The sequence below is a fragment of the Humulus lupulus genome, chromosome X, assembly GCF_963169125.1.
Source record: "Humulus lupulus chromosome X, drHumLupu1.1, whole genome shotgun sequence".
NCBI classification, from domain to species: Eukaryota; Viridiplantae; Streptophyta; class Magnoliopsida; order Rosales; family Cannabaceae; genus Humulus; species Humulus lupulus.
In genome coordinates this window covers 68,022,748-68,034,922 of record NC_084802.1, presented here as the reverse complement: position 1 = coordinate 68,034,922, position 12,175 = coordinate 68,022,748, and the positions used below count along the sequence as shown (strand labels likewise).

Genomic DNA, 12,175 nt, shown 5'->3' with positions numbered 1-12,175 from the left:
TTTGCACACTCAAGACAACTTTTTATTAAAGGTAAAGTTTGCCATAGTGCTTTAATTTCTTCCACTTTTATGGGTGCAGGGTAGTTAAATTTGAAAAGTCGTCACAATAAATACATATTCTAATTATTCTTAAAAATCCTGAAAAACAAGAGATTTGCGTCAAAAATTAGATGCCTTAGATTTTAGGGAAAAAAATACCCAACAAACCCTCACCCATATGACTACATGTGTATAAATATCAATAAAAGTACCGTGTATGTGTATTAAACACAAGATGGTCTGTAAATATCAGACCCTGTAAAGTTGAACGTGTTTGGTTTTAACATCAAACAAAGCTTACTTCGGTAGTAAAACCAGTACTAGTCAAGAGTGAAAACATGGCTACCGATTACCAAATGCCTTAATCTTATGGTATATATAAACGCCCACCCATAATACTAAATAAATAAATATGACTACTTTCCTACAGAGCTAACCATGCATAGGTGTACCGATTGAGTTGGACTGCTGAAAGCAAATTAGAATGCCATTACCTGTCCCTATATAGAACACCCAAAAGCAAACTCTTGAAATGACACTTTATAGTACAAAAATGCTAAATCGAAAACTTATCGTACACTAACGTGACTGTCACTGAGGCTCCTCTATAAATAATCTTCCAATTATATTAATGCAAATTCAATCACTGTTCTCATCATTATCTGCATACAAAGAGCAAACATCTTGTCAGAAGTAGACATGGTAACTAGGAAGAGATAATGTAGATTCGAGGGTTTAGTAATATGAAATATTATACTTGTAGGATAATTTCATTTTAGGAGAAAGTTATAACACAACTCTGTTGTCTTTTTCCTTATTCTATTCTTCGAAGGACCAAAAAAGAAAAGTTTTAAAAAGAAATTTAAATGACAGGAAACACAAAGAAAGACTCGATCATATATTGATGCTGTCTTTTAATTATGTTAATGTTCCCTTCTTCCTAGGGACCAAAACAAAATGCAGTGACTAGGTGATTCCAAAAGATCCAATGTTAATATTAAAAATGGTTTAGCTTTAACATGAAAATCAAATACCACGCCAGAACATGGATTCTGCATCTTGGAGATTTAACATCATATAAGCTTATAATATAAAGACTGAACTACCTGAAAAACCCGCAAAACTCCAGCCAAAAAAAGAATTCAAGCTTTATGTTACAACACTGAATGCCTATTCTACAAGGTGCTGGAGAATAAAATTATATGGCTAGCCACTAGGTAATACAAGAAGGCTTATAATAAACACTGAAACTTGAATAAAATAACAAATAAAACTTACCCTCATTAGACTCTTCACTCTGGCTGTCATCACTATCACCATCATCATCATCCTCATCATCGTTGTCATCTTCATCTTCTTCAGTGTTGTCACCATCATTTTCAACTGGTAATTTGGGCCTTGGAGGAGGTACAAAACTGGTTGTCGACCTTCTACGAGTACTAGATACAATATTGCTCATATCAATGCCCTCAAGTTCTTTTGCTCTTTCCTTTTTCTTTCTTACTTCCTTAATTTCTGACAATAAGAAATTGAAAGCATCAATCATACACCCCTTGTGAGACACGAGAAGTATTCACCCTATAATCCACAGTTTAATCTCCCTACTATAATAAGAACCGAAATTTCAATGAAAAGAAAATAACAGAAATAATTTATACAGAAAGTACAATTAACAGATTTTTATAAAGAAATGACATTGATATAAGATGATATTATCATCCTGAAAAAACGATCAAATATGCTATGACAAAAGCTAACACAAAAAAGAAATTACAAACAAAAAAAGTATGTCAATCATTTACTAACGCCAAAAATGGAAAAACTTCTAAATCAACAGTGTTAAAGATCCATAACGCTGCCCAGTACCCAGTATTTAACTCTATCCCACATGGAATATATATCAGCATCCACATCTTGAAAATTTCTATTGTTCCTCTCTAACCACAATACCCACAGAATAACCAAGACTGCAGCATTCCACAACTTCTTGCGTCTACTTGCAGAGACACTCACACAACCACCTATACTGCAGGTAGTTCTTGAGTCTAACAAGATGGCAAAGGTTTTATAAATGTAGCTACTGGCATTAGTTCGAAGAAATTGATTAAACAATTATTTGGAGGATATGATGAAAATATTACTTATACAAATATTTATATATATATATAAAAATAGATCATTTGTGGGTTTCTCGTTTCAACTTGCCTATCATGGATTGAGCTTTGTGTCCGTGCACTACCGCATGCAATGTATGATTGTTTTTCTATCATCTTTTGTAACATTTGCTTCAGTTCTAAATATAGCTCTTAATGCTGCTCCAATTCCAAAGAAGAAAAATAGACACTTTTACTAACCTATTGTCATATTTTCTTGTGTTATACACTCATCAAATCCTCAATTTTACTTTATTTTACACTTTTACTACAGCCATGTACGTCACTTTTTTGTTTCTACTCTAATCTGTCATTCCCCACCCACAAAACTGGTATTCCGGGACCTGGAAACTTTGTTTCACCGTTAATGTTTCAGCAACATAATCAATGTACACTAGGATATCAAAAGAAATATACTGCTCAAAGTCCCAAATCTATCATTTAGTAAAACATGTAGAGCATATTAGCATGTAAATGAAAAAATTGTACAGAACCAATATGCAATAGTTGATCTCTGTCAAACATAGAGTTTGAAGTCACACCTTTTTCAGAGGGATTGGCAGACAATCCTTCTTTAGATAGCATCTCCTCTAACTCCTTTATTAGATAGGCTTCACGTTTGTTTTCAGACACCTGCTTGGCTTTCTTGTAAACTGAGGGAGGAACACTGTAAAAAAAAAATTAATTCTAAAGGCAATCATTAACAAAAATGAAAGCTAATGAACTCTAAGTCAAAGATATAAAACCTCATCCCACATGCTTTGATAACTGATTTTAGACTTTCCACACGCTTTCCGTATGCAGGTGCAGGAGCTGACACGACTTTCTTCTGCATTTTAAATGAAAGAACTATAAGCAGAACTACATCATTTGATCAACTTGTATAAGTTGCAATGAAAAACATATTCACCTTTGTAGATTTTTCAGCAGATGAATGAGAATGATCGTCTTCAGAAACAATCCCATTGTCTTCCGCATCAATATTGTCCTCTGTCATTGTTTCTTTAGCCTTGATCCTCTTCGTGCCAGAGACATTTGAATCCTTTGTTGGTTTTTTTCTTTTCTTAGACTCATTAGAGTCCTTTCCTTTAGTATTTGATTTCTTTCTAGGTTTGACTAGATCTTCATCCCCATCACTCTCACTATTTGCAGAATCAGAACTCTCTTCACTTCTAACCTTTCTAGCTACTTTTCTTTGAGAATCCTTCTTAACAACATTTTTCTTCGCATTGGTAACCGATTGAGAAACTTCACAAGAATTTAGTATCTGATGAAGAATAAACAAGACATCTCATTATACATGTTGCTTGGAATTCGATAATGAAACATAAGAAATTCTACTCACCACATCAACTTGGTCCTTTATAAACTCCTTGTAGGAATCAAGAGCCTTCTTTTCAAGTTCAAGATCTTCCTCCAAAAGCCGGCGAAGTCCTGCAAGTGTAACTTGCCTGAAAAAGAACATAACAAGAAAGTGATGCGGGCTGATTCTATTTTTGCAAGCCAAATGAAAAGTACATACTAGATTAGATCCAACAGATACCACAATAGATCACCCAAGAATAGGAAACAAAACTCAAGAGAATCTTCGGTTCGACATTAAAAACAAAATAATGAAACAGGAAAAGAAACTGCTAAACAATTCAAAGAATGAAGAAACATACTCTGAATTATCTATCAGATACCGAGCTCTTTTCCTAAGGGCTGCTTTTATTGTTGCTTTACTCAGGGCCTTCTTTTCATTGACTCGTTCAGATTCCTTATTTTCAATTTTGGTTGTTTTCTTTCCAGTCAAAAGGCCTAAGACAGGTGAATCGTTCATTTTATCTGCATCTTTAGAAAAAGATTCACTGGCGTCAATGTTTGACTCATGACCTTCAGGTGATTCACATTGCTCGTCTCCTGCTACACTTTTTTCAGCAGTCTCCACATTACTTCCCTTTTCCCTCCTCTCCTCGCAGTTCTTTGAATCATTACCATCACCAACTCCTTCTAACAACTACAATAAGAAACAAAGCCAACAAAATATTTAAAACATGCTCGGTAATTAAAAAAGAGGATATTTTTAAACACCCATCAACAAAGAAGTAATTACAATAAATGTCTCATATAAGCATTGACAAGCAGAAAGAAAATCTATTTGCAAAAAGTTTTCAAAACATTCCAGCTGTAAACATTTCAACTCTTATCAGCAATGCAAATATTTCTAATGGTAAGAATATTACATTACAAATCAATGTGCTCATGGATGATTAATTCAATCACTGATAGGCAGGTCAATTCTACCCCATGCACATATGATAATAAACGTTCATTTTGCACCCTTATAAGATTGGGATCCAGCAGCCACCCCAAGTTTTGCTCTGATTATATCAAATGTTTATTCCAAGAATCCAGAGGGACTCCTTCAACCCCTTTCTATATTTCCCTACCAGCAAAAACAATGTCTTCCTAGTGATTTGTCAAATTCCAATGGTTAACACCTACCAGCTTTGAGTTGAACAAAAAGCACAATTCATGTTAAGCATATGTTTTCTTTCCTGTGATTGTTGCACCACAATATTGCCCTGTACGAGAACAATTCTGCTACCTTTACATGTCTCCTATGCTACCTTTCCAATCCAATGTTGTAGTGTTCCAATGGATCTCCAATTCCTCAAAATATGAATTGCAAGTTTCCTGTCCTTTCCTTTTTGTTCATTCAACCTCCACCAAGACTCACCATGTTCAAGTTTAGTGTGCCTAAGAGTGTTACCTGTCAGGACATGGGTTAAGGAATTTGTTAACAAGGACAGCTGGTTGTATTGTTAGAGGACAGGTGGTAAGGTAGTTTGTTAACCTAGAGAATGAGGTTTGAGATGATTCTAGAGTTTGTTAGGAATATTCTAGTTTGTTGAGAGGGAATAAATAGAGAAGGAGAAGAGAGTAAAGGATGTGGATTGTTTTGTAAACTTTGGGAATTCTTTGGGAGGCTTGGATCCTTGAATTTCCCCTTCTATGCTTCATTTCTCATATTTCTTTGGATTGATTTTCTACAGAGAAGGCTCCATAGCCATTTTCAAGTTTTGGTTCCTATCAAAGTGGTATCAGACCATCAATGTTGGACATGGCGGAAGAAGAGTTAGATGCTGAAACAGAACCAGCTCTAGAAGTTCACCTCAATTGATTGGAGAAGAAACTAATAGAATTTGATAGGCACACTAGTGCGGAGCTAAGGAGTGTTTCATGCTCCATCAAATCAATGATGAACAAGATGTTGGGGGATAAGGATTTATTTAACAACAATGGAGGAAAAGGAAACAATGGAAAACAACAGCAAAAACAAAAAGAGAGAGGCTTGCACAAGTTGAAGAACTTTATCCAAGTTCTCTATTTCAACCATTTTATGGTGATTGCTTGAGGTTCTTGAAGTGAAATGAGAATTGGGACTAATCAAGCCTGTGAGATCTTAAAGCAAGCAATTTCTTAGAAAAATTCTTAGATAAAATGGTTGATCTTTGGGAGCTAGAGAGAGTGCAAAAGTGTGATTAGTCTCTTTGAATCCTCCAAAACCATTTAAATGGTGTTAGCACCAACCAAGGCAAATCCCCACTTGTTTTCATTCAAAAAACACAACTTGGAGCCAAAATCAAGAACAGGCGATGCGTCGCCACCTTAAGTGTACACGTTGCCTCGCGTTGCCCTATATGGCGTCAAGCGTCGCGTCACCTCATGCCTTGCATTAAGGCAACACGTTGCCTAAGGGGATGGTGACGTAATGCCACCCTCTCTAATTTTTACTCCCTTTTTATTGCCTGTCTTACTCCCAAAAATGCTAAAATTGCTTACAACATGTTTAATGGTGTTTAAATACTTCATTGTATTAATCTAAACTCAACTTTGTCATATTTTGAGCAAACCACAAAATCTCAAATTTACCCCAACTGGTGTATAATTTTTCAAATAACTTTACACCTACTTGTGTATTATTTAATTTTATATTTAATCAATTATAACACAAGATGGAGATGTATATCGGGTTGTAGTTGATGGAACCTGCCAAAGAGGATAATGACAGCAACAAAGAACTTTCTACAACTAGTGTCGAATCTGGTGTTCGACCAACGCAATATTGTTGATTCTCAAGCACATGCAAGGCATTGGAAAGCACAACGCTCTGCCATTGTCGCTATGTGTTAGGTGCTTTGGGCCAAAGAAGATGGTGATGCTGCTGGAAAAATCCCAAGCTATACAAATCGTTCAAGTAGTTGAAGAACTCACAAAAGATGAGGGCAATGAGACCACAGAAACCCAATGGCATTCTAGTGGTTGTTGTCCAAATAGCCCAATATCATGGGCTTGAGAAAGTACCAAGCCCAATGAGTGGGGCGAGATTTTCAAGGTCCAGCATCACTTTTTTCGAGCCCAATAAGAACCTTTGATATTGTGAAAAAGCTATTGAGGCTTACGCCTCAAGGCGATGAGGTGCTCAGAAAATGCCTCTAAAACTAACCCTCAACAGGTTTAGTTGAAGCTTAAGCCTGACATGTGAGGCTTATGCCTCTAAGGCATGTGAACTTAAGCCTCACATTGCTGGAGTCATTTGGGCTTTTTTGGATGTATTTAGTCTTTTCAATTGGGTTTTTTATTTGGGCTTTCATTTTTTAAGTGTTTTTAACACATTTTTGGCTTTAAACTTTGTCTATATCACAAAAATATACCCAAACTCCAAACAATTAAGAAATCTTTTCCATGCCCCCATTCTCAGCCTCCCATATGTCTTATACTACAGTTTTTATCTTCTCCAGCCTCAATTTTTAGAAAATCTAAATAGTGATGATAACAATCATGAAAATGAGGACTTATCTTTGAACTTGTTTAAGACTTTAAGTTCTACTCTTATGTTATTAATTAAGATTTTTAATTTTAAGCTTTTGATGAATTTAGTTTGTGGTTTTATGACCCAGAAGTAGTAATTTCATGAATTGTACGACTTTTGTAATGCAATTATGGGTATTTCTATAATTTTTATGATGTTTTATGAAGTTTTTGGTCTTATTGTTGAGGCTTATGCCTCGCCAAGCTAAAGCAAAACACCTCAGTTTCTGATTAAGCTAGTACATAACAAAAGAGTTGACTACTTTCGGTGGAGCAAAAGTCTGCCCTAATAGTTTGCTGTCTTCACTCTGCCCTCATAGTTTGTCTTCTTAAATGTCTCACATAACCAAGCCACCCCTCCAAAGTCAAAAGTGATACGAAGATCTGCCACTTTGTTCCTTTTAATCAACTTAAAGGTTTGTTCATCATCCAAAATTCTTATAATGAACACTTAATTTTCAATCTGAAATCTCCATCTAATTGTTTCAAATTTCCTCTATGACTCATGTTTAAGGCAAACATAAGCCAAAAAAAAAAGACTACGCAAAGCCCCTAAAGGCTTGAGCAATTAGCAAGCATTCTTAGTCAATTAGTAAGTTACACTTGTAAGCTTCCACAATGTCAAAGATTGGCAAGACAATAGAATAAACACAGACATATGTAACTGTCCCATCAAATAGAAGCTTCCCAGTCAAGAGAGTTACTTCACTTAGAGGTGTGCAGAAGAGTGTGTGAGGCGCTAAGACCTTATATTAGACAAACAATAAAGCAAGGAACAACAGATGACAATGAAGAGAAGATTTTTCCAAAGTAATTTACCAACACCTGAAAATAATTTTGTCCCAAATTCACCACAAGCAGGTTAAGAAGAACTTTCATTTCAAATGCACCACAAACTCCTAAATGTGAGAGAAATAAATCAGCTTTTCAGAAGTTTAAATCCATTCAATGAACCGGTGGTTTCGGCTCCAAATGTAGCCATACATATGAACTTGAAGCATTGGGAAAGTTCATCAAATATATGTGTCCTATCCTAACAATTACATATTCATATTACGGATGTCTACTTCTTTGGTTTTACAAAATAAAAATAAAGAAATAAATATATTTTCATTAAACTTAAATCAAATAAAACAAGATACCTCTTGTAAACGCTGCTTGATAAACCTCTTGTGCACATCCAATGAACATCTCTCCATCCCCAAGTCCTTCTCTAACAATCTTCGAACTCCCTCAAAAGTCAAAGAGCTGAAATACAAAGAAAATTACAATAAATAATCGACCATAAAGATCTGCATTTTTCTTAAAAATGAGGGTCGCAGTTTTAGCCATTAGCAAACCTAGAAGGCAGGATCCAACGGCATAAACCCTGCATCGGGTGAGTAAGGTGTGGACAAATATCTCAGACTGGCTTAGCCCGTGAATCTTACCCACTCAACTCACCAAACACTGGATAGCTAGTTAGATTTAAAAGGGGCCTTATGCAAAATCAAATATCTGCAAATTAACGCAAAAATGGATAACTAGAATACTAACAAACATTTTACAGACCAAAAGTATCACCTAAATTTTCCGTCACTCCTCATTTTTTTCCCGAACCGAAACACTAAGCCTGTGACACTCAAAAACGCCCATAAAACAAATTTATGGATGCAACTCCAGAAAACCTATTCAACTCTTAGGGAATAATTGGGAAAGCTTATTCCAAACGAAGATAGCAGTTTCAGTGGTGTATAGATATACAAAAAATATAACCCCAAACACGATTCAAACTCTGGCATAGCACACTAAATAAAATTTTCAATTATACATAATTTAATGTTTCCCTAACAATATCTGTATGCAGATCAGAGTAACAGTAACTCCTTCGGAAAGACAATAATTTATCTACATAGAGAGAGAGGGAGAGGGAGAGTGAGAGAGAGAACATACTCGGACTGTTCCTTGAAATAGGCGATTCGGGCTCGCATAACAACGTTAATCTGCGAGTCGATATCTTCCTTCTCAACTTTAACAAGGGTCTCGCTCTCTTTGGCCTCCTGGTCCGTCATTGTCGTGAGCTTAAGCTTTCTGGTTTTCTAGTGGTAGTGACCAAAAATTGGGAAGACAGTACTGCGGATTTCTATTTATGTTTTTCCTTTTTTTGGTTTGATTTTTATATTAACTTAAATCTTCTTTTTTTTTTTTAATGTCTATATTGACATAAAATATGTGTATTCACACCAGCACCACACTGTCCTCAAATTACATTAATGCCCTTATATATTATATGGTTCGATATTTTAGCGGCATCCCAAATTTTCAATTTTTAGATGTGTGTGAGTGGTGCGCGCCAATAATCCAATTTATTTGACAGAGTATTTGCACAACTATATTCAAATAAAAAAAATTAAGACAGTTCGTTTATACATTTTACAATATCACTTCATTATGATTCGTCTTGTATTTTTAGATGCAAAAATACTAATTAAATTTTTTGAACAATTTTATTTTTAATAAATTCTTAGCCAAACTATTTAATTTTTCTTGGAATATAATTGAACTAAAGTAAGATACTTCAATTTTAAAGAAAAAAAAATACTTTTATTTATATTTTTAATAAGCCATTCAATTTCCTATTGCTAATTTTTTACTGTTTTTATTTCTATTATTTATTTTTAACTTTTATACTTTACTTGTTATTATTAATGACTCGCTTTTGGTAGTAAGGTACCATTCTTAAAAAAAAAGTTATTGGCGACATAATTAGTTTGTTGCACATATATTCCCAATCAAAAAATTTGGTGGTAAAACTCCCAAATGATACAATTTTCGTTACATCTGAGCATTTTTTGTTGTTAAGTGCCAATTAGATTCGTTAGGAAAAAAAAAAATTAAAGTATCTTTTTTTATTTAAAAAAATATAATTTATTAAAAAGAACTTTAATCTAATGTGTACTCTCGTTAGTCTCTTCCTCCCCCATTTCTTCTTCATTTTCTTTCTTTCTTACAAATTATTCTTTTTCTTCTTTCTTTTCTTTTTTTCTTCATCCCCTTCCCGAACCTCTTCTTCTTCTTCTCCCTATTTCATCAACCATCACACATCATCAACAAAATGCTTGCAGCCATGGCTGGATGCAGAACCCAAATCGCAAGACCCTAACCTAGATCTATGGACGATGATAAGGAAGCTTTTAGCCATGGTCCTCAGATCTTTTGCTGGATTTTTAGAAAAAGATGAAGAACCAATTCTTTGCGAGATGGTGACTTTGTCGTGGGTATCGCAAGATCTTCGGGGTATCACAATGAGTCTTCATTGTTCGCCACGCATGGGTCTTCGCTATGGGGATTTGGGCAATGATGAAGATGAACATGGGCATAACAATGTTGGGTCAGGTATCGTATTTGTGATTTTTTCTTGTTGGGTTTTTTTTCTGATATGATTTTTTTTCCTAAACATGTGTTATGAGGAAGAAATTTCTTGATGTAGCTGAGTATGATTGTTTGAGATAAAGATTGTTTTTGACAGGTCTAAGTTTTTTGTTTCTAATGGTATGAGTATCTAATTTCTAGGTTTGATTATGAATTTCTTTTAGGTTGATGATTGCAGGTTGCTAGGATTATTTAGAGTGATATTTATCAATTTTGATTTGGGTGTTGTGTAAGATTTTTATAATAGATTTAAGAAAGAAATGAAAGGTTGGTTGGGTTTCTGAGTGCCGAAGAAGGAAGATGTAGAAAGAGTTATGGCTTTGATTTTTTTTTTTTTGTCTTCAAGTTTTAGTTTTAGGTTTCTTGTTTTGTTTCCAATTTTTGAATTAATCAATAAATTTAATTTTTTTAATGTTAAGATAATTTTAGTTTCTTTTAATTACGTTTGAGATTTTTTTAATAAAAAATTATTATATGCTTTTTTTTTCTTCATTTCTTTTGTTTTTTAAATAATTAATTAAGTATTTAACAAGTGACTCAATAAATTATTGTCATGTGTGTCATCGCTGGCACTTAACAGCTAAAAGTGCTCATATGCAACGAAAAGGTAACATTTGGGGGTTTTGTCACCAATTTTTTTTATTGAGATTATAAATGCAACAAACCTAAATGATTGGGGGGTATGCCGCCAATAACCAAAAAAAAAAAAAATACCAAAGATATAACTTTCATTTGTAAATCTAGCTACAATTTGTGGAACACTGTAACGCCCTGCTAATTAGGGTTTGTTACCATGTGTGTTTTAAAATTAGTGTTGAACTCGCTAAATGAGTCATTTGGAGTAAACATGTGATTAAGCCACTAAGGGTTCAAGTATTTAAAATTTTGGTAAGTCATAAACATTTGCATTAAACAAAACTTTGGTCTTTACATGGAATCCCAAAATACAAGTTTAAAAGTCGGTTACAGCCTCAAGGTTACAAAATACGCCGACCTAGGTGGCAAAACTTGGTCCAACCCTAGCTTCCTTAAAATCTCTCGACCGTGGCGGTCAAGCGAACTGCATATGTACACGTCACTGCTATCACTCTCCAACTCATGGCTGGCCAAGCTTCTCCTTACCCTTACCTGCACCACAAAGCACTCATGAGCCAAAAGACTAAGCAAGAAAACATGTTCAAGCAATTCACGAAATAATACAGTATACTTAGCAGTAATAACCGAAACTAAGCATAAACACTATACAAATCAACAACCATGGAGTTGCACAAGTGCATGTTGCACTCCCTTTCTATTCATATGGCATCCGAGCCAGTCAAGTGCTTAATGCACTCCCGTGGTGGCCCAGCCATAGCGCCCTGCGCTCAACGCACATTATGTCTGTCTCGGCTCATAAGCTGAGTCTTGCAGATCCCCGACTTATAAGTCGAGCCTCGTAGACCCCGACTTATAAGTCGAGCCTTAAAGACCCTCGACTTATAAGTCGAGCCTTGGAGACCCTCAACTTATATGTCGATCCATTTAAATCAAGTATGCCCTCGACTAGTAAGTCGATCTTTAACTAGATACAACAACGAATCCTCAACTTATAAATCGAGCTTCCTTTCCATGACAGACAATCACATAATATGTTTATCACACGTACAGATACAATGCATTAAAACATACATACACAGGCATAATCATAAACATGTGCATTTACAGGGCCAACGCCC

At 35.0% G+C, this 12,175-nt stretch overlaps 1 protein-coding gene and 1 long non-coding RNA gene across 2 annotated transcripts; one reads left to right on the top strand and one right to left on the bottom strand.

Moving 5' to 3' along the window:
• Positions 1-232: 232 nt before the first annotated feature.
• On the bottom strand, positions 233-9,195 carry LOC133803536 (G-patch domain-containing protein 1). Its single transcript, XM_062241618.1, has 9 exons — positions 8,982-9,195; positions 8,192-8,297; positions 3,857-4,191; positions 3,538-3,643; positions 3,103-3,459; positions 2,939-3,021; positions 2,735-2,859; positions 1,318-1,554; positions 233-701 (listed from the first exon to the last, which is right to left on the bottom strand). The coding sequence occupies exons 1-9, from the start codon at positions 9,098-9,100 to the stop codon at positions 679-681; spliced, it is 1,491 nt and encodes a 496-aa protein (XP_062097602.1). The 5' UTR covers positions 9,101-9,195; the 3' UTR covers positions 233-678.
• An 801-nt stretch (positions 9,196-9,996) lies between these two features.
• Positions 9,997-10,872, top strand: LOC133804106 (uncharacterized). Its single transcript, XR_009878312.1, has 2 exons — positions 9,997-10,424; positions 10,639-10,872. It is a non-coding gene; the product is annotated as an uncharacterized LOC133804106 (long non-coding RNA).
• Positions 10,873-12,175: the final 1,303 nt, after the last annotated feature.